Raw genomic sequence first — 27,509 nt, 5'->3', positions numbered from 1 at the left:
CTGAATATATAGCCTTTTGCCACAAGAGCAACAGAGCCTAAAAAGACTCCTATTGGTAGTATCTGACAAGCTGAAATATGGTTAAGGATGAATGCTTCTACACTAACCACAGCTAACAAACAACCACTAAGAAGCAAGCTGAATAAAAAAAAACAGAACTTATCTGAGGAGAAGTGAACAGAGATCAAGGGAACTCCATTAAACACATTGCGTGCAGTACAGAGCTGTAGGATGGTGAACCTCAGGGTGTGGTTTTCATACTGTCAGACTCTTTGAATTTTGTTTCAGTTGAATGACATGACTATTATTCTAGCTTAATGTCGGTTTTACATGGAACAGCCATTGCAGTTTTACAGTGGGACTTCCAGCTCGACGACAAGGAAGATTCAAGCATATGAATCTATGAAAGATCCAATACTGGAGATCTTTTCCTTCTGATCGGTGTCTCAAACACCTAACAAGTTAACAACTACTATGGGAAAATGTAACAAGATCAGTCCTGTGACAATTCCTTTGGCTCCAACAAAAATATGTTATTGTACTGCTAGTATGGAGAATGTGTACCATAGTGCATCAGTGAATAGAGTAAATCCTGTGCATGTCCTGCATTCCTCTAGAACGTTACCATTCATGCGAAATTCAGGAAAATATAAAAACTGCATGTATTTTAAGTTGATGCAAGAAGAGAGAGTAAGTAGTGCTTGATTCTGTTTAGTAAAAGAAATAAACCGCCATAATTTTCCTTAGAGGTGGTTCACTATGAGAACGTATTGTCGAAGGCGAGCCAAAGCTGGAACTGGGGCAATACCTGGAGCAGGACCGATACCGCTTCTACCAGCACTCTTATCGCACTTGTGCAATGATGAGGTCAACCACCCACTCCTTGATGAGTTTGGTATGCATGTGATCACATTTATCACATGACATACAGACATACTTTGGCTCTATTCCAGAAACTGCACACAGATATCCTGGGTGTCGAAAAGCAAAAACAAATTTTCAAACAGCAACAGGGTTTAATACCAGACATTTTCAGGGACACATCCCTGAAAATATCACAAAAGTAATAAGTTGATAAAAAACACAAGCTGAGCAACTAACATCTGCGACCAACGGCATGTTACATAAAGGAACTGAAGTAAATATTGTGGAGTGAAGCCTTATATTTTTCCGTGATAACAATCAGGGTGGAAGATGAAGAAGGAACAGAATTAATGTGCGACCGGTCAACGCAGGAGAGATGTAGGAGATTTAAGAGGTAAACTATTTTTTAAAGGGATTTATTGCTAAGGGAATGCAAGCTGGAATATTAACCTGGTACAGGGATCATCAACTTTTTTTTTTTTTTAAATAAAAAGAGCTACTTACGTTTAATAAATATCATCCTGAGCTACTTAGACAAATTGTCAGTTACAACAGTGATGACATTAGACAAGATTCCATTAGTTGTCTTTGCATGTAGGATCTCTCATACATACGATGACCTCTGGCACATAAGAAAGATCATCAGTAATAAGACTCTCAGTGCAGCATGAATTAACATAAATGGCAGCCTTAAAACAAATTTTCCACAAACATCAGCTCACTCATGTCACATTTTACCTTTAAATACATCCTTTTGAATTTTAGAACCATAGCTAATTCAACCAAACACGCTTTTAATTTATAAGCAGGACCACTGGGATTATGCAACAGGAGAGGAGTAAATTATGCGGAAGGGTTGAGTAAATTATGCGTCAAGAAAAGGCAAATTATGCGGCATAGTGCAACACATTTATTAATAGTATTACTTCAATATTTTGTACTTTTTACACTTGTTTACGCTGTCTGGGCATTGGGTGCACCTCATTAGTACCAGTTTAACACATATAGTAATAACCTTTGCAAAAGTCTTTCCACTGAATGTTGACAGGTGCTGCACCACTTTCAGTAACTTTTGAACCGTTTCAGCGATAATTTTTTGGGTAAAAATGTGCAGATAATGCAACAGATTATGGATTGTGTGGCTAAAGCGGCAAATCTATAAATATGTGAAAATCGCCACGGCCGCTCAAACGCATAATTTCAGTGGCCCTGCTTATAAAGTTGGGTTATACACAGGGAAGCTACCCAAAGGTAGCAGCAGAGCTACTGTTAGCTTCCAAGATAATCTTTGGAGAACAATGCCCTGGTATGTCACTGGTCAAATGTACCAAAAGAGATGCATCTCTTGGCACCATGGCACCAGGGAGGACAATAGGCCATGCGGCAAGCAAAACATTTTGATCAACAGTAAGCAGTGTAGGGTGGTCAAAGCGGGGAATACAAGTTAAATGCAGCATAAGAGAAAGACTTGTAAATATTATAAAGGGCTGGGCAAGTGAGAACTTTCTTGTTTTCCTTGGTGGGTGCTGGTCCTGCTGACATTTTATAAAATTGTGAATTAGCATCCACAGCACAGATAACAACTTGGTGTCATCGTTTATCATTGGCAGCAACCCAAAGCATTAACAGGTATATAATTCACTTCCATAAATTGTTACCAAGGGCTCACATAAGGAACCTAAAAAAAGGGTACTCTTTTCAGTATAAAGCTGCTAACAATGCATTTAATGAAAAGCAAATATAGTTGAAAAAATATCACATAAGCACCTCAAAAAGAGGATGCCAACATGATCAAATCAGGAAACATGCTGCTCCCAAGTAATGAACCCTTTCTCTTCCTTTCATGCTCTTCACATAATTAACGACCAGGCATCCAAAACAATGATGTTTAAACATGCTTAGTGACATAGCATACAATACCTGTGCCTCTGCGCCTAGGTTCTTCTGTGCATTAATTCTCAAAGCTAATTTCTTTGCAATCTCCAGTTTCTCAGCATTTCCACCTGTTGGGATGGGAACATTGGAGGCCCCTCCTGGTGCAGCCATGTCTTTGACTCTTTTCTTTGAATTGAACATGCTCTCAATCTGCTCATCAATCTGGAAGTAGAGGTAAAAATTCTCATCATAATTACTAAACACAATGTTTGTAAAACATTTAATCAATATTGAACTCAGAAGACACATCCATAAAACTACCTTGTATTGCAGTGATTTACATTAATAAGGAATAGTAACATCGTACTACCCAAATAGAGGGGTGCTCACTTTAATTTTCTTCTACAATAATTTGTGAAGTGGGACATTTTTACGGTTTAAATTGGGCACATAGAGGAGTGTTTGCTAATCTCTGTAAAACCAAAACGTACATGGCAAAGAGCAGCAAAGGCTGAAATATGCTGCAAAACATTGTGTGTCATGAAGTTTGTTGTCAACATCTTCTCAATGTAGTGTAATCTTCTACCTTCATATAGGTCTATTATCATGACTTATAGAGAATACTAGACACTGAAAGATTCTGTGTGTCTTAACTGCTAATGGAGACAATAATTTTGGCCGCCTTCCTTAGTGTTACACAAATGCAATCTAGGGATCATGGCCTGGCTCCCATCTAGCGTTGCGCCTTCAATAGACAACTTAAGAGGTTAAAGGTGGAATATCTTACATTAAAGTAAGCAATTTAAAGCACGATGGATGCAAAAATACTCTAATGAGATCAAGTCTTCAATTCCGAGATTTAAATATATTTGATGACAAATGCAGACCACAGACTTTATAATGAATATGTGCGATAACCCTATGCGAGCTAGTGAATATTACATTTTAAATAATTTAATGAAATTATACCTTCTGAAAGAAACTGCTACATGACATTTGTGTGGGGACACTTCAATGGCTATTTTCCAAAAACAAATACATTTGAGTACATACATCAACAGCTGTATCTTCATCGTCAGAGTCCTGAAGTCCAAGAGCAGCTTTCTGAAGCTTTTTTCGTTCATTGGCCAACGCCTGCTCTGTTTCATCAAACTTAAAGCCTTTCCCAGAGAACCCGCTGCTTTTTTTGATGATCTTTCCCTCCTACAAAAGAAAATATGTTACATGTGAAATATTCTTCTGTTAAAACTTTAAACATAAGTAAAGTGTTTACAATCCAACCATTCAGATATAGAATCTCTGATTGGCTCCGGTATTAAATATTTGATAAACCCCCTAGAAAGCCAATATACCACACAGTGTGTCCATATGAACTACTTACTTAACTTTGGTAACACTCTTTCTGGTAGAGGCTATATCTAGATGCAGATTCCTCACCTTTTGAATATTCCCGGAGCGTCAGACTGGATCCGGAAACTTTTCAACTGTACCTCAGAGAACCCTCACGTGGTGCTTTGTGGCACCGCAATGATGTTGTTCTGCCCTGGAAATTACATGAAGCGCCACTTCTGCGCACAGACGTCAGATCCGGTCTTTCTGCGCCACCAAACGCATACACAGAGCTCTGTTAATGCCTCAGACATTTACTCTAAATTTTCTTCAGTGTGCAAACGATGTCACTTCCAATAACAAAAGGTTTTAAGTCGTGTAGGGAATGTTACAAACAAATGCCTGTGACAGATTCGCATCAGGTATGCCTGTGGTGTGAGAAAGTGCCATCTTTCTTGCATGGTATGCCCCCACTTTTTGCTGAATGTACTTTGACTGAGTGTGCCCTGGACTCCTGCCAATCAGGTGCCCAGGGCCTATGTAACTTCCCTAAAACAAACCAAACCCAAATTGGCAAACCCTGGCCACATGTCAGCCCCTGGTAAATGGTACCCTAAGTACCCAGGGCTTTGTGACCAAGGAAGGCCTCTAAGAGCTGCAGCACTCCTTGTGCCACCCTTAGAGGCCCTGTACCCTTACACACACACACTGCCTTTGCAGGCTGGGTGTCTGGGTGCAAGACAAAACAAAGTCGACATGGCACACATCCCTGTGTGCCATGCCCATCACCTACACTGCCATGGCATACATCAGTCACCCCTCTAGCTGGGTGCCTTATGCCAATGGTGGGGGCACAGGAGCTGGAGCCCTGTGCCCCTACAGTGCCCAGGTCCATTCCTGAGCCCTGTAAGTGCAGTGCTGCCATTTAAGAGTACATGGTGCTGAGAGCTCGTCAAACACGAGCTCCACAGCACCATAATGGCAACACTAAAGACTGAGAAGTTTGGTATCAAACTTCTCAGCACATTAAACCCACACTGATGCCAGTGTGGGATTTAATGTACTCAGCACCCCAGAGGGCATCTCAGAGGTGCCCCCTTAAACCTAACCTACAAATCCACGTCTGCTCTGAGGCTGCCTAGGCTGCCACCCAGCAGACATGTTGCTGGACCCCTGGGTAGGAGAGCCCCTGCTCTCCTGGTCCTGCAACAATGCACATCCTGGGCGAGGTGCTAAATCTCCTCCCCCAGGATGGGCAGGGGGAAGCTTCAAAGGCATGCCGCCTCTGTGAGCTTCCCCAGGCCCCTGCAACCCCCCACTCTGGCGGGAAGCTTTGGCCGGAAACCCCAAATAAGGACAGGGGATGTGCCAGCCTGCCAACCCCACCCCTCAGGTGGGGGAGGCGAGGTGAAGCACATCCCCGGGCTCTCGCCATCTTGAAGATGGGGAGCCCTACCCTATCAGGACTAGGCTACTGCCCCCCTCCCACAGGAGAGAGGCAGGATAGGGGGTGTAGCCACCCCAGGACGAGTACCCATTGGTCCCTGCCCTTCACCTACCTGTAACACCCCTAAATCTAGTATTTAGGGGCACCCTGAACCTTCCTTCCCCAGATTCAAAACCACGAAGAGCAAGAAGAAAGAAGACCTGCCCTGCAGTTGCTGAAAAGAGGAAGACACCAACTGCTTTGGCCCCAGCCCTACCGGCCTGTCGACCCTCGAACCTGCTCCTGCTCCAGCCCGGCATCTCTTATGGCTAGCAAACTCACCAACCCCGGAGGACATGGCTACCTTTTGGCTCTAAGCCCCTGGGACTCCCATGAGTAGAGGCTCTACTCGAAACCTATCTCTAACCCCTGGCAGCAGCCCGGAACCGCGAACCCAGCTCACTCTGCACCAGCCAAGCCTGGCCAGTGCCGGAGTGAACAAAGACCCTGAGGACGACCCCACGGCGACTGTGACCCCGAGTCCGGCACCCAAGGACCTCCCTCGACACTCCTGAAGAAGCCTGCAGCCTCAGAACAAGGTGCCCCCCCAACCGCGATCAACAGAGGGTAAGATTTCCCGACACCTAAAGGCACTCCTGCACGCGGCGCCCCACAGCCCCCTGTGCCCAATCCCGGGGTACCTACCTATCCTCCAAATACCCAACTTAACTCTCGAAGTGATGGTGCGGAGTCCTCGTCCCCGAGCTTGCAGTCTTTTTCCAAACCGGAGATTTCCCATTGAAATCCATTGAGCGCCCGAAGGCTCAAAAGCCCTCTGCACCCAGCCGCCCGAGTGGCCCTGGCAGTGAAAACTCTACACCTACCTACTTCCCCACTTGCCCTGAGTAAGTGACCAGGAGCCCAGCTCCCACAGCCGCGTGGCTTGCCAGTCAGCAGCCACCAAACAAGGCCCCCCTATCCCTCATAGGATAACATTGGGCCTAACTCTCTCTGCACACGGCCGCCCTAGAGCCGCTGAGGGTTTACCAACTGTACCTACCTGACCCTGGGAGACCCCCCCAGTCTGTGCCCAGAACCTCAACTCTGCCAGTCGAGTACTTACTCTTAAACCGCAAACTCTATTTTCCTCATAGGGTAACATTGACTGGCTTTTTCCTGAAATTTCTTCGAAGTGTGGACTTTTCAAATCTTCAAATATTCAACAAAAATCAGCCGAGTGACAAAAACGAATTTACTCACCTGCACTTAGGTGAGCTCCCAGTGCTGGATCTTGGTGCCCAGCACTGACTCAGGAAAAATACCCACAACTGTACTTACCCTTAACTCAATTTTCTTCCATAGGAAACCATTGACTGTTTTTCTGTGAAATTTCTTCTAAGTGTCGATTTCTGCAATCTTTAAATATTCTTCAAAAATCGTATAATATCTGAAAACGTAATTACTTACCTGTTTTGGATAAAGGTCCCAGTACTGAGTCTAGGCACCGAGTACTGGATTACAAAAGTAACGAGAACATACTGTACCTGTAACCTGAATTTTCTTCCATAGGGAATCATTGACTGTTTTCTCTGAAATATTTTCTAAGTGTCAACTTTTAAAATAGCTAAATATTAGTTAAAAATCATTACATTACTTAAGACGACTCATCACTTGATTCTGAGAACTGTTGCAAATAAGGAGTAGTTTCTTACCTGTAACTCCAGTTCTGTAGTAGGGGTATCTCTGTTATAGTCCTAATCTATGAATAGTCCCGCCCATGTGCGGGGACCCCGGAGCAATCAAAATATCTCTTAAGCTGTCCTGCATTTGCAAACCTGCAAAGACACTTAAGAGACAGACAAAATAATACAGCCTAATAACAATATGGCTGCACTGGCCAGCACTTCATCTGAAGTGAACACAAAAGCCAAAATAAAGTTTAAATGTCATTTTTATTCACATCTGACATGTTCCTTTATTGTATCACACTCCCTTCACCAAAATCCCTTTAAACAATAGAGAGGAAGGGGTGGACAGACAAGCCCTCTAGGCTGTCATTATGTGTCTGCTAAAAGGTTACCGTGCCTTTAACCCCTTCGATGCTGCGCAGATTCCGCCGCTGTGCTGACGGAATCTTGCGCGGGTGTGGTCATGACGGAATGGTTCCGTCATGAGCACAGCTCAACCGTGGGTCATGACGGAACCATTCCGTCATGAGCACCGAAGGGGTTAAGGAACTTTCCAGAGACCCCCGGTATCCCAGGATGCACAGCCAAAGCAAGTTACTTTCAGTTCTTCTTGAAGGTGTATAACAGGCCTGATACTGTCAGGTTACTCCACCGGGGAGGAGGGAGGGTCGCTTAGGACTATAACAGAGATACCCCTACTACAGAACTGGAGTTACAGGTAAGAAACTACTCCTTCTGTAGTAGGGGATCTCTGTGTATAGTCAATCTATGAATAGAATGGCAAGCCCATCCCAACCAACAAACAGCGGTGGAGTAAAAACCGAACACCAACAAATTACTGTGCAAACAAATTCCTCAGCGAAGCCTGTCCAACCTGCGCATCCGCCCTAGCATCAGAGTCCAGGCAGTAATGCTTTGTAAACGTATGGACCGACTTCCAGGTGGCAGCCTTACAAATGTCAGCGATTGGAACATTCCTAAGCAAAGCCGTAGTCGCTGCTTTGCCCCTAGTCGAATGCGCTGTAGGCTTACCCCCTAACGTCTTATTAGCTTTCTGATAACAAAGCTGAATACAAGACACAATCCATCTGGAGATGGACTGTTTCGAGGTAGCTAGACCAGTTCTTACTGAACCATAATTTACAAACAGTTGATCCGACCTGCGGATGTCTTTTGTCTTATCTAGATAGAATTTCAACACTCTACGCACATCTAGCGAATGCAGAGACCTCTCCGCCGGAGAGGAGGGATGCTGAAAAAATGTAGGCAACGTTATCATTTGATTTACATGGAAATCAGCTATCACTTTAGGCAAAAACTTAGGATGAGTACGCATTACCACTGTAGAAGCATGGAATACAGTATACGGCTCTTGACAACACAGAGCCTGAATCTCACTTACTCTCCTGGCCGATGTAATGGCCACAAGGAAGGCGGCCTTCCAGGACAAATGCTGCAGAGAAGCCTTATGAATAGGCTCAAAAGGCTCCCTCATTAATCTGGACAACACCACGTTCAATTCCCATGGTGGAGAAGGTCGTCTAACAGGGGGAAACACCTTACGCAAACCCTCCAAAAAATCTTTAATCACAGGGATTTGAAAAAATGAGGTTTGGGAAGGGCCCTTTCTATACGCAGTCAAAGCTGCGAGATGAACTTTAATAGACTGAAAATTAAGCCCAGATTGAGCTAACTGCAGCAGATAAGGCAAAATAACATCTTCTTTACAGGATGTAGGGTCAATGTCCTTCGCCGTGCACCATAAGCAGAATCTCTTCCACTTATAGGCGTAAGAAGTCCTCGTAGACGGTCTCTTCGCCTCTTTCAAGATCTCCATGCAGTCCTGAGGTAGGTTCAAGTGTCCATACTGTACTAGCTCAGGAGCCATGCTGCCAAACTCAAGGACGAGAGATTGGGGTGCACCATCTGTCCTCCGAACTTCGTGAGAAGGTCCGGCCGACACGGCGGGCGCCGGTGTGGCAGAACAGACCGGTGAAGAAGGTCGGTGAACCACCATTGCCTCGGCCACTCCGGAGCAATCAGGATCATCCTGGCTCTGGATTGCGACAGCTTGAACAGCACCGCCGGAATCAGGGGAATGGGTGGAAAGGCATAGAGAAAGCTGTTGGACCAGCTGATCCATAGGGCATTCCCCAGTGTCCCTGGTTGGTAGTACCTGGACGCGAAGTCGCGGCATTTGCTGTTTTCTGCCGTAGCGAACAGATCAATATCCGGAGTGCCCCACTCTGCGAAGACGTCTCTTAGCACGTCGTCGTTTAGCACCCACTTGTGATTTTCTTGAACGAGCCTGCTGAGCGCATCGGCTTGGGCATTCTGCACTCCCGGCAGATGGGTTGCCGTGATCGTTAGGTTCCTGGCCACCAGCCAATTCCAGATCGTCTGTGCCTCCCGAGACAGCGTGCGTGAACGGGAGCCCCCCTGCTTGTTGAGGTAATACATGGTAGTAGTATTGTCCGTCTGAACTAGCAGAGAGTTCGTCTTGAAGGAGGGATGGAACACCTTCAGGGCCAAGTGTACTGCTCTGAGTTCCAAAAAGTTGATGTGGTAAGTCATCTCAGTCTGTGACCATATCCCCTGAATCTGAAGAGGGCCCGAATGTGCTCCCCAGCCCTGGAGAGACGCATCGGTCACTATGGTCTGGACCGGAATATCCTTGTGAAAGGGAGTCCCCTTGCAGACATTCTCTGAGGAGCACCACCATTTCAGAGACTGTAGAGCGTGTTGGGACAGATGAATCGTGTCCTCCCAACGCCCCCGCCTCTGGTCCCATTGATTCTCCAGACATTCCTGCAGAGGCCTCATATGCAGACGTGCATTGGGGGTGAGAAAGATGCAGGAAGCCATCGACCCCAGTAAAGAGGACACCGTCCTCACTGTAGGAGAGTGGGCTGAGAGGAGGTGCAGGGCCTTCCAACGGATAGATAAACGTCTCTCCTCCGAAGGACACACGCTTGCGTTCAAAGTATTGACTGAGGCCCCCAAGTACTGGAGACACTGCACTGGGATCGGCACTGACTTCGACATGTTGATGTGCAGTCCCAGGCGATGAAGCAAGGCAGCTGTCCTGTTGAAATGACACTGGGCTTCCTGGTACGTGGAAGCTTTGATCAGCCAATCGTCCAGGTAGGGATACACAAACACTTTGTTCTTCCGCAAGTGTGCTGCCACCACTGCCATGCACTTGGAGAACGTCCTTGGTGCAGACTTCAGACCAAACGGGAGTACTGTATACTGGTAATGGTTGTTGCCTACCAGAAACCTCAGGAACTTGCGATGCTTTTGTGCGATCGGCACATGAAAGTAAGCGTCCTGCAGATCTATGGCGCACAGCCAGTCTCCTCGATGCAACTGAGGGTAAATCTGATGCAGGGACAACATACGGAACTTTTCTCTGCGGATCCACTTGTTTGCTTGACGCAGATCTAGAATAGGCCTGAACTCGTTCTTGCTCTTTTTTCTGACGAGAAAGAACCTTGAGTAAAGACCTGTTCCCTTTTGCCTCAAAGGAACAGTTTCTATCGCCTTCTTCTTTAACAGAATGTCCGCCTCCCCCTGGAGCTCTCGCACCATGTAGGGAGAGCGCACTGGTGGAATCTGCGGAGGCGGGCTGGTGAAACGAAGACTGTACCCATTGCAAACAATATTCAGCACCCATTTGTCCAGAGTTATTGTTCTCCACTCTGCCAGGTAGTATTGAATACTTCCCCCCCACCGGAGCGGGTAACGGATGAGGGAGAAGTGACCTTTCAGGGCTTCGACCCGGCCGGGCCTTTGTTCCCCGACGAGGATTGATGCTGGCCTCTGCCCCTCTGGCGCTTTTGAAAGGACTGCCTCGGGAACTGTTGTTGTTGCTGGTGTTGGTGTTGTTGTTGACCAGACTGACGCCCTTGGCCGCGTTGTTTAGAATACCGCCTGCCATAGGAACGGAATGACCTCTTCTGTTCCTTGGGTTTTTCCAACCCCACGGCCTTCAGGGTTTCTGCTTCGGCCTTCATGCGGGCCATTTCGTCATCCGCATGAGACCCGAACAACGTCGTGCCAGAGAAAGGCAAGTTAGCAATCTTTTGCTGCGCTTCAGGCTTTAGAGAGGTAAGCCTCAGCCAGGAATGTCTCCTCATGTGTACTCCATGACAGTACCCATGGGCCGCCAGCAACGATACTTCCCCCGCTGCACTGATGATCTGGTTGGAGACCATCATGCCCTCATTCAACACCTCCTGGAAGTCCTCCCGTTTATCCCTAGGTAGGGAGGCAGCAAACTGTTGCAGGGAGTCCCAAAGCGATCGGTCATAGCGACCCAGCAGAGCGGAGGCGCTAGCAGCCTTCATAGTCGTGGCCGACGTAGAGCACATTCTCATCCCCAAGGAGTCCATCTTGCGACTCTCCTTATCCGGAGGAGCCGTGGAAGAGGGCGTCGTGGAGTGTTGTTTCCGAGCCGCAACCACAATGACAGAGTCCGGGGGAGGGTCCACCCTGAGGAACGCCGTGTCCGAATCAGGGAACCTGTACTTTTTCTGCAACGTGAGGGAGCAGACTTCACCACGGCTGGTGTCAAGAAGACCTCCATGGCTGGTTCCTCCAAACCTGGAACCAAAGGAAGGGGGCGTGACAGGTGAGCCTTGTGCAATGTCTCAAATATCACAGAGGTAGTGGGAACCGGCACTGCCACTGAGATTCCCAATTTCGCCGCCCCCCTCATCAGTACATCCTGGAAAGTGGCAATATCATCCACCGGCGAGATTCTAGTAGGCGGCGTTTCCGACAACGAGGGGGAAAGCCGTCCATTGCCAGAGGAGTCCGTATACCTCGTGCCTCTGGAACGAGATCTATATCTCCGTCGTCCATGCCTTGTGTGAGTGGACGATCTGTGTCTGCTCCGTGACCTCCGGCGAGATCGAGAGCGTGATCTCAGTCTGCGTGGGGCCTTAGGAATCACCGGTAGCCGAGGAGACGGCGGGAGCTGAGGCACCGGCGGTGGCGGCGTAGGTCGCTTAGGAGGAGGAGGAGGAGGCGGAGGAGGAGGAGGCGGAGGAGGTGGAGGAGGCGGAGGAGGTGGAGGAGGCGTAGGAGGCTTCTGAGGCAGCGGCTGAGGGAGAGGCTGCGGAGTTCCATCACTCCTTGCAGGAGAACCCGGACTAGCACTGTCCGGACTTCCGTCCACCCTTCTCTTCTTGGCGGGCCTATCCCGTGCTGAAGTAAACGAGGGGGAGCACCCTCTTCTCCTAGATCCACGACTGGATATCGTAATCACCGAAGATGTGTTATCCGATGTCTGCGACGTCGAACTGAGTGTTGACCTCGTACGGCTTCTCGCCGTTGACCGCAAACTGCGTCCCCTCGACGTCGAACGGCGGCCCCTCGACGGCGATCTCCTTCGCCTCGACGGCGATCTCCTTCGCCTCAACGGCGATCTCCTTCGCCTCAACGGCGATCCGTGCCTCGACGGCGATCCGTGCCTCGACGGCGATCCGTGCCTCGACGGCGATCCGTGCCTCGACGGCGATCTCCTTCGCCTCGACGGCAGTCGCCGGTGTCTCGGAGTCGATGTCGTCGGCGTCGATCCATGAGCTGACGGCGAAGGAGACGAGCGGGTTCGCCTCGACGGCGAGCTGCGCTGTCTGTGGGGCTCGGTACGACGTCGATGGTGTGTCGACGTCGACTGTGGAATCCTCGACGGCGACCTAGTCCTAGGTCTCGCCGGCCCCTCTCTCGACGTCGAACGTCGAGAATGCCGGGATCCAGCGCCCTGGATCGACAGCGAACACACCGGTGCTTTACCTCTCGCCGTCGACGTCGAACGCGATCTACCAGCCGGTAGGTGTAGTTTCTGCTCCTTTTTCTGCCCGGAGGTCCCTCCAGTGGCTGAAGCATGGGCAGAGGAAGGGGAATGAGATCCTCCATGCCCCAAAGTCCCACCTGTTCTCTGCTTCTCCTGTCCCTGAAGGCGAATCTTCTCTCTGTCTCTCAGGGTCCTCTTGGAGAAGGTCTTGCAGATGTCACATGTAGCAGGGACATGTGAAGATGATAAGCAGAGAATACAGACATCATGTGGATCCGTCTTGGCCATTTTCCTCCCACACTCAGGGCATTTGTCAAATAAAGCCATGCTAAGAGTGGGTCAAACTGCACCAAATTGCAGGATGCAGCAGAGAAAGGCTCTAGACGTCGAATGAACAATTTCTTTTATCAAAAAAACCAATTTTTATCCAAAATAACCACCCAAAAGGGTAGAGCTCAAGCTCCAGGGTCCTGCTAGCAGGAGCCGGAAAAAAGAACTGAAAGTAACTTGCTTTGGCTGTGCATCCTGGGATACCGGGGGTCTCTGGAGAGTTCCTTAAAGGCACGGTATCCTTTTAGCAGACACATAATGACAGCCTATAGGGCTTGTCTGTCCACCCCTTCCTCTCTATTGTTTAAAGGGATTTTGGTGAAGGGAGTGTGATACAATAAAGGAACATGTCAGATGTGAATAAAAATGACATTTAAACTTTATTTTGGCTTTTGTGTTCACTTCAGATGAAGTGCTGGCCAGTGCAGCCATATTGTTATTAGGCTGTATTATTTTGTCTGTCTCTTAAGTGTCTTTGCAAGTTTGCAAATGCAGGACAGCTTAAGAGATATTTTGATTGCTCCGGGGTCCCCGCACATGGGCAGGACTATTCATAGATTATGACTATACACAGAGATCCCCTACTACAGAACTTGAATTTACCATTGAGCTCAATGTATTGTTGTGTTTAAAAATAGAGTTGCCTACTGCAACCACTTGTAACTGTTTACTAAAGTCTATTGCGACTGGGCTGACGAGCTCATGGGAGGCACCTGTGCGCCAGGGAGAGGTACAGAGACCTGAGAGGATTGTGGCGGCTTTCTCAGCAAACCCCAGAAGAATTTCGTTTTATCTCTACTGAAGAAGGATGAAATCCAGAAACACATGTGTCTAGAGATTAACAGCACTAACCTGTTCCAACTTTGGTGAGACACTCTGCAAAATTTCAAGTAAGCATTTAAATTGAACTGCATGTACCAGGATGCAAAGGGGCGAACTGTGCTGGGAGGTAGCAGTGTGCTCCCATCCCCCTTCTGTTTCAAAGTCTATTGCGTATTGCAAAAGTATTTATATGAAACATCTCCTGTCGAGAAAGTATATTTTAAATCCAAGTGTTGCTTCTAAAATAAAAACAAGCATATATTTTTTATATATAAACCATTGGCCTAGAGTTCAGTTATTGAGTGTGTGAAACCATTTGCTGACTGAGTGTGTACAACAAATGCTTTACACTGTCCTCTGATACTGCCTTACTGCTCGACCAGGCTACCACTTTAGAGAGTAAGGTTATATCTAACTTTAACCTCTGTTAAACCCTGGGGGTCTGTAGACTCTGTACACCCTGTACCTATTAAGGAACAGTATATACAGAGCCACTTTCTCACATGTGGTGTCTGGGGTCAGTCCACAACTGCAGGCCTGCTGCAGCTCGCGTCGATGAACCCAAAGGCCATAAGGGATCGCAAGGCAAACCTTTATATTGCCAGTTGCAGTTGACGTCAAAGGTACGATCCCATTCCTGGAGTCAAAGAAGCCGCTATAGAGACTGGTTTTTGTCGTGGTCCAAATCAGGTAAGTCAAAACAGAAGCACAAGAAACAGAAGCATCCTAGCACCCACTCTTGCTACCCACTTTTGCCTGAACAGGCACAGGGGCAGCTCCGCAACTATTTCGCTGTAAGCCGGTTGACCTTTAAACCAACCCTGCAGCTGGTTCTAGCACAACCCGACTTTCTGGGGTGAACAGCCATGCCACATCAGATCGAAGACTCAGCGCAGCTATGCTCCAGCTCATCAAATCCTTACCAACTCCCTCTGGCGTGCCTTTGGTCTCCAAGGAGCTTGACACTCCACCTGGAGTACCGCTGGCAGGTTCACTGTCAGACAGTTTGACCCTCCGAGCTCATATTGCCTCTGACTCCGCTACCGAACTCACTTCCGTTGCCCAGGCACTACGATGCCGATGCAGACTCCCTCATCGTTAATGACAGAGGTTCCAATAGTTCTTGCGAATGTCGAACTCACACGGATCCGACCTCGACTGACGTGCGCTTGATAACGCCTGAGGTACCACTTTCCCCACTTGACATACCACCTCAACAAAGGAGTACACATGCTCTGCATTTTCTTTTTGGTACAGAGTCAGATAATGAATATGACCCAAGTGATAGGTTTGCTCAACCCTACCAGGATGGCAATTGGTATGATGACTTACAGGAGGCTAGTGAAGCAGAGTCACCTGGAACAGGGTGATGGCTGAAAAGTTTTCAGATCCAGTCGGGCACCTGGGGAATACTCAAAAGGTGAGGAATCTGCAGCTAGAAGTCTCCATCAGAAACAAATGTTAATACATTCATTTCTCTGAAGCAGAAACCAAAGTATGATACTCTTTATTGTATTTCATTCAGGATATTGTAACTATTGAAGTAAGATTTAGCATTTTTTGTATTTACTACTTAATAAGCGATCCAGATTACAAACCAAAGTAGCTATGTTGCTCTTAGCATTTCATACGTCTATTAATACTGATAAACAAGTTACTTACCCTTTGGTAACTTTCTGGTGAATACTTTAAATATAGATTCGTCACCATGTGAATTTCGGCCATTATGTTGTGCCAGTAGGTGGAGTCTGGTCCATCCTCAGGCCTGAATGTAAAGGATGTGACATCGTAGCCCGTACAGTAACCATCTCCGCATGATGGTGTCAGTTTCTTTCCAATATCGGTTTGTGCCACTGGACGAGGAGCCTTAGAAACAAGATTGCTTGATTGGCTCAAATGGAAAGGAAGAACCAGACTGAGGTCCCGAGGGGCATCTGAAATGTTGGTGGAAACATATGATTCAGCACTTTAAGAAAACACATTACAACAGGTGGTTAAAATAACTATTGCGGATGAGGTAAAAGTAAGAAGGCTGAAAGAGCTTGACACAGTAAGGCCTTTCTGGGTAAAGATAGACAAAAAGCAAACTGTGCCTGTATGGGTTGAACATATCAGGAAGCCCACCAGCAACAAACTTCTCCCAGCATCCAGCATAAATTGTTTTAGTGGAAGGAAGTATGGCTGCCAAAAGGACACACTACTTTGGAAGGAAGGTCAAAAACTGTCAACGATCAATGTCCAAGCATGGAGGCGTTGGTTGTGCGGACTCGGGTTCAGGAACCTGATATTTTGACAGGGGGTCCTCCCGAAGGGACAGCCAGATTGACAGAAGCTCTTGACAGCAACTCTCCTTGCCCAGTCTGGACACACAAGGATGACTTTGATCCAGTTGTTTCTGAGCTTCAGAACTTTGGGTAGGAAGGGAAGGGGTGGAAAAGACTCACAAGACGTCTGAGCTCTACTCCAAGCAAAAGGCATTTCCAAGTGAGGGCTGCAATGGGAACACCAAAGCACAAAAGCTTGAAGGAAGAACTTTCTCTGAGGTGGCAAATAAATCGAGCTATAGTTCTCATTACTGGAAGACAGCCTGTGCCCCCTCATACTGCAGCCACCATTCGTGATCCACTAGGCAACCTCGGCTGAGTTAGTCGGCACTGGCTTTTAAAGATCCAGCCAGGTGATGCACGAACAGATAAATGCTACAAAGCTTTAGCCATTTGTAGAGGAGAAGGGCCCCCTGGCATGGGACCAACCAACCCACTCTGCCCTGTGGGTTTCGGTACCACATGGCGATGATGTGGATCTCTGAGAACTTGGAACCTGTTTCCCCTTGAAAGAAGCTATCCGCTTTTACTGTAAAGCAAATCGCTTGCAACTGCAACAGGTTGATGTGGAGGCAGGTCTCCACCAGAGTCCTCTGATCTTCACCTCTCCCACATGTTCTACCTAACCCAGCAATGGTGCACCAGTCATGAATGATAGCTCTGGGTTAGGAAGAGCAGTCTGTCACTGGTCCAATTGGAGTCAAGAAGCCACTACTCGAGATCTTTTGCAGTCTACTCGGAGATCTGAATGGAATCCAAAAGGCCCACAGACTTCGGGTCCTTTACTGTAGAGCCTGCATTTGCCACCAGGTGTGGTCTACAAGGAGGATGCAGGAGGCCTCAGAGAGGTTCTATTGAGACCGAGATGAACAGTTTGTCAATACACTAGGCAAAAGCCGTACGGGTGGAAAGGCATACATGAGTTCAGAGCCCCAGTTAAGATGGAAGGTGTTGCTAAGGGTTAAGGGACAACCGCATTGGGAACTCCAATGCACAAAAGTCTGGACACTGCACGTTCTCTGCAATGGCGAACAGAGTGAGCCAGAGTTCTCCCCATTACTTCCAGATGCCCTGTGTCACCTTCAAGTGTAAGAACAATTGTTACTTACCTGTAAACAGGTGGTTCTCCAGTACTGGTTTCTTTCATAGATTCACATGCTTGAATATTCCCCGTCGTCGGAGTGGGAGTCCCACGGTAAATAATATAGCAATATATACAGTCATAATATATATATATAAGTAATCATATAAAACAGAGTTATAAGTAGGTAATAAGCATCAAGAATGTCCCTATATGAAATCTCCATAGAGATACAAGAAGAGAGAAAAAAGACATTTGCAGTCTATCTCTGTCATTTTGTTGGACCAAACTACAGCCAATCAGGCGCCAGCTCCCCTCTATGAACCTTCTCCTCAGAGCTCCCCACCTCAGATTTTCGTAGCACCAGAGTGACTTTAGAGTGTATGAGGAGAAGGGAGCCTCTGAAGGGAGGAGGGAGGGTCGCATGTGAATCTATGAAAGACACCAATACTGGAGAACCACCTGTTTACAGGTAAGTAACAATTGTTCTTCTCCAGTATTGGGGTGTCTTTCATAGATTCACATGCTTGAATATAGAATAGCTAGCAGTAACAATCATCATTGTTTCCATAATCATAAGAAAACTGAAATCGTAATGACAATCAACATCCGTATATAAATGATATTATTCAATATCTATATAAGTGCAAATGAAACCATTATTCAACGGTAAATGGAAACAATATGGAGGAGGGAAGGAAGAGGCTCACCTTATTTAAAAAGATTGCGAAGCACAGCCTGCCCAACTGCAGCATCCTCCTCGTTTAAAGTCGCCAAGCAGTAGTGTCTTGTAAAAGTATGTCTGCTCGACCATGTAGCTGCTCTGCAGATTTGATGTAAAGGCACTCCAGCAAATAAGGCGGTTGAGGATGACATTGGTCTAGTGGAGTGAGCCCTCACTGGTGACTGCAAAGGTTTGTTCGCCTTTTGATGGCAGAAGATTATGGCTGCTGAAATCCAACGTGCAATAGTTGGTTTTGTAACTGAACGCCCCTTGTGAAACCGCCCATAAGCTATGAAGAGTTGGTCAGATCTTCGAAAAGAAGCTGTTCTGCTGATGTAGAACTTTAAACACCGTTTCACATCCAGGGAACGTAACCTTTGCTCCGCAGGAGTTTGAGGATTAGCAAAGAAAGTCTTTAAGATGACTGGTTCGTTAATATGAAAGTCTGAAGGCACCTTCGGCAAGAATGTTGGATTAGTGCGCAATACTACAGACTCTGGTTTGAACTGTAGGAAAGGAGGATTTATTGTAAAAGCGTGAATATCACTGACACGACGTGAAGACGTTAATGCTAGGAGAAGAGCCACCTTCCATGTCAGATACTTCAAATCGACTTTGTGTATTGGTTCGAACGGTGGACTCATTAATTGTGCCAACACGATGTTAAGGTGCCACAATGGAGGAGGGCGTCTAACAGGTGTAAATTTACGAAACAATCCTTTGAAGAATTGATGCATTATCCTTGAAGAACAAAGGGAAGTTGAACCATCTTGACGGTAACGAGAAATTGCCGCCAGAAAAACTCTCAAGGTTGCATGAGAAAGTCCGGACTCAGCCAATTGTAAGAAGAACGGTGGCAATTGTTCTGGTGTAGAGTGAATTGGATGAACCCCAGTAGATGCACACCAATGGCAGAATCTCCTCCACTTTAACTTGTACGTCTTCACCGTAGAAGGAGTCCTCGCCTGAGCCAAGATGTCTCTACAGTCCTGTGGAATGTCTAGATGGGCAAATTCAGAGTGCTCAGGTTCCAAGCTGATAAGCTCAGTGATGAGGGATTCGGATGACAAATTTTCCCCTTGCTCATTGTAAGTAGATCTGCACGAGGATGTAGAAGGATGGGTTCGCATTGGGAAAGTAGGAGTAATTCCGAGAACCATGCCTGTCGAGGCCATCGTGGGGCTATGAGAAGTAGATGGCAGGGCTGCCTCCGCATCTTCCACAGGACACGAGGTACGAGAGGGATTGGGGGAGAAGCGTAGGCAAAACAGATTGTACCAGTTCATCAAAAGGGCATTGCCCTGTGACCCTTGATGGGGATGCCAGCTTGCATAATCTCGGCATTTCTGGTTCTCTGGTGTGGCAAAGAGATCCAGCTGTGGACGACCCCATCGTCGAAATATCATCTCTAGAGTTGGTTGATGTAACTCCCATTCGTGGGTCGACGAAGAGGACCTGCTCAGGGAATCCACCAGGATATTGGATACCCCCGGTAGATGAACTGCTGCAATCGTGATGCGATGGTCGAGAGACCAATCCCAGATCGACTGAGCTAGACGAGACAGTGTCGGAGATTTTGTTCCGCCCTGCTTGTTTATATAGTGCATGCAGGTTGTGTTGTCCGTCTGTATTAGGACTGTTTCTCCTTGGATTAAAGGAAGGAACGACTTGAGAGCTAGAAATATAGCCATGAGCTCCAACCTGTTGATGTGCCAGGTTTTTTGACACATCGTCCACTTCCCCTTTATTGATAAATCCTCCAGATGAGCACCCCATCCTTCTAGAGAGGCGTCTGTTGTTATTGTCATGTCTGGCACTACCGACAGGAATGAAATTCCTTTTGTTAGATTTAATGGCTGTGTCCACCATTTGAGTGCCGAATTCATACGGTCTGTGACGTTTACAACGTCGAACGAACCAGTAACTTGACGCCATTGGATGTCTAGTTCCTCCTGGATGGGGCGTGTCTTTAATCTGCAATGAGGGATCAAGGCAATGCACGATGACGCCATCCCTATAAATGACTTTAATAGTCTTACAGAAACGGACCTTTTTGATCGTATAAGGGACACCACTCGAAGAATCCTTTGTAGACGGTCTTGGGAGAGAACGCCTTTGTTGACACTGTATCCAATGTTGCTCCTAGAAATTCTTTGCGATGAGAAGGTTGTAGATGGGACTTTATGGAATTTATGGATAGTCCTAAGGAGCGAAACACCTCTTGACAAAGACTTGTGTCCCGTAGAAGTTGAATTTCCGATTGTGATTTCAGGAGACAGTCGTCCAGATATGGGAAGATTTGAACACCCTGGAGACGTAGGAAAGCTACCACAGGAGCGAGCACTTTTGTAAACACTCGAGGGGCAGATCGTAGACCGAATGGTAACACCTTGAACTGGAAATCCTTTCGACCTACTCGAAAGCGTAGAAATTTCCGATGTCGATGTAGTATGGGGATATGAAAATATGAGTCTTGGAGATCGATTGTCGCCATGAAATCTCCCTCTTAGAGTAATCGCAAAATCTCGACAAGCGTTAACATACGAAAGGATTGCTTCTTTAAATACGAGAGCCCTCAGATCTAGTATTGGCCTCCATTCCCCGTTCTTCTTGGTGATAAGGAATAATCGGGAATAAAATCCTTTCCCTCTTTGAGATCTTGGTACCACCTCTATGGCTCCCTTGCGTATTAAAAGTTGAACTTGATGAAAAAGTTCTTTGATATGAGCCGGCGGTGGTCCGGTAGTTGGCGTGGGTGAGGGAAATTCGATGAACTCTAACGTGTGACCTTTTTCTCCAATGTCCAGAACCCAACGGTCCTTTGTTATGGAGGACTATTGATAACAGCACAGTGAGATTCGACCTCCAATTTTCTGGGACTGACACAAGTCATTGTCTTTTAGGAGTGGAACCTCTGTACGAGGATTTTCCTCTGTAAATCTTGGAAGACTGCTGCCAAGAGGATTGCTGTTGATTGTAGGTATAACGATTGGAACCCTGGTTGTATGGTCGATATTGATTGCTTCCTCTCCGAAAATTAGAGGAGGTGCCGCGTCCGCGTGCACCCCGAAATGGCTGTTTTCTAAATTGCAACGTACCTAGAGAGCGAGCAGTCTCTGTATCTTTTTTGATCGACTGAAGAGCTTCATCCACATGGTCTCCGAATAAAGATTCTCCGTGGTATGCCATATCCAAAATTTTTGCCTGCACCTCTCCTGGCGAAAAGATGTGGAACGCAACCAACCTTGCCTGCGCAATACCGCCGCTCCAGCGAGTTGACGGAAACCTGTACAAGCGATGTCCACTGCACAGTCAATTATTTCTGCAGATGTACTCTCTCCCTCTTGAAGAAGCTTCACAGGTTCAGTCTTAGATGCCTCAGGTAGCATTTCCACTAAAGCCGATATATCCACCCATATTTGACGGTCGTAACGACCTAAAATGACTAAGGTATTAGCCGCTCTTACAGTAGTGGAAGCCATTGATGAAAATTTTCGCCCTATAGCATCCAAGCGACGTCCATCACGATCAGGTGGTGCAGTGATTGTAGCCACAGGGTTTCTAGCCCGACGTTGCGCTGCCTGTGTGATTACAGAATCTGGTTTTGACTGACCAGTGAGGCACGCTGGAGCTCCTACTGGCGACTTATACTTTTTCTCCAACCTAGGTACCTGTGCCGGAAGGCTATTTGGTGTCTTCATTATCTTTTTCCTTCATCCCAAATGAACTCAATAATAGGGATTGTATGTGTCTGCTTGAAAGGTTGATTTTTAAAATCATACAGAAAACAATCCTCTTCTTTATGTTCCATAGTTAATTTGAACCGTTGGGCCGCTCTATCCATCAACAGGTGAAAACTTGCAATGTCAACAGGTGGTGAGTCTCCAGGTACTACCGGAGAGGGAGATGGTGTTTGGACATGGTAGTCATCCCACTCCGCCATATCATCATTATCATCATCACCATCGCCACCATCATCCAGGATCTCACCATCTTCCTTGTCTTGAGGAACTTCCTCTTCACTGTCATGATGAGTCAATCTCCGAGCTGATGATTGTCTCAGCGGAACTGAAGGCATTATAACCGGCACTGGTTCCGACACAGGTGTTGGCACCACTGGAACAGCAGGTACTACAGACTCTTGTGGTGATAAAGGGAAACGCCGATTATAATCATCCAACATGAGTTGAAGATTTGTAATAAGCGACAATGGTAACGTCACAGTCTGTCCTTCCATAGGAATTTCTTCCTGATAAAACCGTTCATCTCCATCCTCATCACTTTCATCCTGGCATTTTATTATCAAATCCGATGGACTGTGTGCTGTACCCAACGATTCAGGCAAACCTTCTCCTGAATCTTGATCTGAATCAGTTGCGAACAAAGGTGAAGGAAGTTGAGAATCATCCAAAGGTATGACCTCACCTAACATATCCTGTTGACTACTTGGTGGCAATGGCAACAAAGGTACAGCGGCAAAGGACGAAGTAGTCGCTAAAGACGCGGAAGAAATTTGTATATTCATTGACTTCTGCGCAGAAGTTGTCGTTGCTGGTGTCAAAGACGATTTTGAAATCCTCTTAATCTTTATCTTCATTGACGAAACCGCCGTCGACGGGGTCGGAAGTACAGAGGCCACTGTCGACATCTTCGTAGCCGGAACCGTCGACGGAACCAACGTCGACGGAACCAGCGTCGACGGGGACGAAGACGAGGTCTTCTTTTTCTTCGTCGATGAATCAATCGACGACGTAAGAGTCGACGAGGCAGATTTTGCAGTCTTCGACGACTACGTTAGCATCGACGAGAACTTTTCCTTCTTCGTCGACGACGATGCAATAGGCAACACTGATGACAGTCTTTATAGTACTGATAATCATCATCGACGACGATAACGTCGATGGGACCGCCGTCGACGACTTTGATGCTGACGTCGTCGTCGTCAGTCACCGTTGACGAGCAGGAAACGGTGGATTTCGTCGTCGGAAATCTCGTCGATGATGAAGTCAATTTTTTGCCAGAAATTAGAGAAGTCAATGCCTCAGCAGCCTGAGAACTATGTCTCGTGGGCGATATCGCAGTAGCCATGGAAGAAGACATGGCAGATGTCATAGACAGACATTTTCTTCTTCTTAAGGAAAGGAGAAGGTAGATCTTGTACACTACTGCGTTTTGAGGCTGTGTGGGAACGGCCAGAAGTAAAGCTTTCTACTTCAGAAACCACTTCATCCTTATCTTTCAGTCTCTGGAGCCACAACAAGAGACGGCCTTCCCTGTCTTTAAGAGTTTTTGTAGAAAAAGTTCTACAGAATTTACATTTACCCACTTCGTGGTCAGGGTAAAGACAGTAAATACACTTACTGTGTGGATCTTCAGAATATAAGCGTAGCTTTCCACAAGAGGAACGAGGTCTAAACAGAGAATTCTTACTTGAAGACATGCTGAAGAGAAAAAAAAACTGAGCAGAGCTCAGGGAGACTCCCTTTCACACGACGTGCGGTAGAAAATCTGAGGTGAGGAGTGTAGTAGAGTAGGGTCTGCTTTCTATGTTCACCCCCACTTTTTGCTTTTGCTTTACTTGTTTTCGACTTAGATGTGGCTGTGGGCCTGCTAATCAGACCCACAGCCCTGCTGTTCTCTCTCTAAATTAATACTATGTACTTTAGGTGCATAACCCATTTGGATAGGATCACCTTATTGGCCCCTGTACAGTGTACCCTAGGTACCCAGGGCATAGGTGAACCCTAGGCCTACCAGGGGCTGCAGCATGTATTATGCCACCCCTGGCCTGGCCTTCCATTTTGACACAACTGGCTGATCACTCAGCTGGGGCAAGGTCGTGTAATCACCCCTTGCTTAGGTGTAGTATTTCTACTATACCTAACTTACATAGAGACACATGTGTACCTAGCAGTCACTCCTATGGCAGGCCTTAACAATCCTGGAGGCAGAGTGCTTGGTAACATGTGAGATGGTGCTCTAGTATGAGCTGAGCCTGTCTGCAGCTTTCGGAACCAAGTCCTTATAGCTGTTCTATGATATAGCCTACCATATACTCTTAAAGTGCCTTATAATCTTGGACGGTTATGGTAACTATGGTTTGGCTTTATCGAAACATGTCGTGTAAGGTGTCTAACACTGTGGAATAATACCCCCATGCCATTTCTGGGGATGAGGATATTATTCCCCCCTTCTAGAGGGAAAGACATGTTAAAATCATACTTCACTGTTAGCCTCTGACCAAAGCCTCAGCATCACAAAATGGATGCTGCTGCCACGACACAAGTCTGACCTCCTGCAGCTGGGAGTGATCCCAGCCAGGGAGGCCTGGACAATAGGTTTCCTGCTTGGGGAGGTGCTAGCACCTCCCCAGACAGCCTTTAGTGTATTGGGGCAGGGTGGGCTGAAAGGAATGAGACATGCCTGGGGCACACAAGGTGTTCCTTGCATAGTCCAGTTCAAACCGGCACTGGGGCACTCCAGCCCCAGCTCTGGCGCGAAACTGGACAAAGGGAAGTGGGTGTAACCACCCCCTCCCAGGTCCCACCCATAAGGCGTGACCTAGCAGGTATCCCAGCCCCCCAGATTAGTATAAGAGTGGGAGTTGGGCCTCAAGACTTTAGATTATCCTGAACCTGCAAACTTGAACAGAAACTCTGGACCTTCGACGAAAGAAGAAGACTGAAGAATCTCCCTTGTAGCCAAGGAGTGGCTACCCTGTGCAAACAGGCACCATCAAGAGACTACCCTTTGCTTTGCCCACGTTCTACGAGGAACCGACTGCAGAGCCCGACCAGAGCCTTGACTTCCAGACTTCTCCGACCCTTATCCACATCCACAGCAAAGCTGAGATCCGCGGAGGCGACGAGCGACGTGGGACCGGCTACCTGGGAAAAGTGGCTAGTAACTTCAAGCGCAGCTTCTGAGGCACCCTCGAAGTTGTGCACCGGGGATTGAGAAGCCCCAACCCCAAGCACCATCTGCACCGAAGATCAGCCCCCCACACTCCACGAGTCCTGCGTGGGGCCCTTCTGCATTTTCCTGCTTGCCGCGTCTGTCCGGTTGCTTGCCCGCTGGCTGGTGGCCTTTGTGACGACGCACCCCGAAATCTTCTGCGCTGGTTTGGCTCCTCCAGACTGGCTCCCGCTTTTCTGCAAAGAAGAAGCACCCCAGACCTTCCTGGTCTGCACCAGAAGCAAGTCCTCCGTTCTTCGTGGGTTCAGCTTGCCAAGGCTTGGTGAGTCCTAGTCCAACTTCGACGCCGCCGACAGCAAGAGCCTTCGTGGGACAGCTCGCCTCCTGGTCCTGGTCGTCCTCGACGCTTCCTGGTCCTCCTGGCTGCAGCGACAAGCTTCACCTTCACCTGCAATCTTCACGACATCGCCTGGTTCCTTCCTGGTTCCACGTGGTCACTGGCTAGTGACCTTGACTCTGTCCCTTCTGCTTGCAGGTCTCCTCTCTTCTTGATCCCAGCCTTGGGATCCACCGGACACTCTTCACTGACTGCCTGTCAGCATCTTTCTTCAGGCATCCATAGGAGTCGACGACGAAAACCGACGCATCTTCACCCCTATGCACCCACAGCCTGTGGGCTAGGTAACTTGGGTACTCCGGTGCTCATCAGGATAGTGACTATCCTAGTGTCTAGTTTTCCAGTCTCGACTTCCTAGCTACTCCGGAAGTGTCCTAAATCTACCGTTTTCTAAACTGTACTATTGCTAGTGACTTTTACGCATTACGCGTGAGAGTTTCCACTCTGCACACGAATCTCGTGGGCCTCCCACTTCCTAACTAACGCTAGTGTAGTGTAGCCCCAGCGATTCCCTAGGCCTAGGCCTATTCTATTTCCGTGACAGTGGTCCTTATACCACTTACTTAGTATATGGTTTGCGTGGCCCCTAGGGCCTAACTGTATTACTTACCTGTGTGACTTAATGTATGCTTAAATAAGACTGTGTTGTACTTACCTCTAATCTCATAAAGAGTGCTGAGGGTTTGACTAGAATAAATACACTTTATTTTATATATATATCTGTTGTGGTGTCCTTTCATTTGGTATTCAAGGGATTATATATGGTATCACAGCTGGCTTCACATGCCATTCAGAGTTTAGCCTAAGACTGCTCTTGTCCATGCTACCACTAGGATAGCTGGTCTATAAGGTTGACTTTACAACCAATCACCATAAGGGTATTTGGACTGATATAAGGTGTACACTAGAACTAGTGACATCATACATCAGGCCAACTTCTCACAAGGAGCTCTGAGGAGAAGGTTCATAGAGGGGAGCTGGCGCCTGATTGGCTGTAGTTTGGACCAACAGAATGACAGATAGACTGCGAATGTCTTTTTTCTCTCTTCTTGTATCTCTATGGAGATTTCATATAGGGACATTCTTGATGCCTATTACCTACTTATATCTGTTTTATATGAATATATATATATGTATATTGCAAGTATTAATGAATATCATATATTGATTCAGAAATGGTTTGATCGAAATATGCTCAATTTTGATGAATTTAAATATCTAACATGTCCTTATCCCACTACAGCGACTTTCTATCATTTACCAAAAATCCATAAAAATCAGGATAGACCGCCAGGTCGCCCCATCGTGTCATCCATTGGGTCACTAACCGAGCACATGTCCCAGTATATTGATTTTTTCTTGAGGGAGTTTGTGATCACATTGTCTTCCTATATCAAAGACACGACACATTTCATTTGTAACATTGCTAATACACCTTGGGAGTCTGACATGCTCATGATTGTTTTGGACATTACTAGCCTCTACACAATCATTAAACACGAGCATGGTGTGAAGGCAGTGGAATATTTTTTGAAGGAGAGATCTCTTCAACTCGCTGAGCACAATATTATGCTCACTGAATTTATTTTGTTCTGCCTCAACAATAACATTTTTTTGTTTGACAAACAGCACTACCGTCAGATCCAGGGTACAGCCATGGGCACCTGTTTCGCCCCCAGCTATGCGAATCTTTTCGTAGGCTGGTGGGAGAGACAGGTGGCCTGGGCTGATGCATATGAACATTGGACCAAAAATGTTGTTTTATGGTATAGGTACATAGATGACCTGTTTATCTTGTGGAAGGGACCTAAGGATGAAGCTGAAAAATATATTTCAGCACTCAACACCAATACTTTGAATCTTCATTTATCTGGACAAATGAGCACGCAACAAGTCCCCTTCTTGGATCTTAAAGTTTTTGTCCAAGACGGAAG

The 27,509-nt window shown here is 47.0% G+C and overlaps 1 protein-coding gene across 1 annotated transcript in view; it reads right to left on the bottom strand.

Annotated features, from left to right (window-relative positions):
* The window catches only part of DDX46 (DEAD-box helicase 46), a 1,041,144-nt gene that overhangs the window by 220,111 nt on the left and 793,524 nt on the right, over positions 1-27,509 (bottom strand). Inside the window, exons 18-19 of the mRNA XM_085617987.1 lie at positions 3,793-3,942; positions 2,785-2,961 (exon numbers count right to left, since the gene is read on the bottom strand). Of these exons, the coding sequence (XP_085474113.1) occupies positions 2,785-2,961; positions 3,793-3,942 (327 nt within the window). The remainder of the gene's footprint in view (positions 1-2,784; positions 2,962-3,792; positions 3,943-27,509) is intronic.

The sequence above is a fragment of the Triturus cristatus genome, chromosome 7 (genome assembly GCF_964204655.1).
Source record: "Triturus cristatus chromosome 7, aTriCri1.1, whole genome shotgun sequence".
Taxonomy (NCBI): Eukaryota; Metazoa; Chordata; class Amphibia; order Caudata; family Salamandridae; genus Triturus; species Triturus cristatus.
The sequence above is the reverse complement of the archived record's forward strand: the minus strand, read 5'-3'. Positions and strand labels throughout refer to the sequence as shown.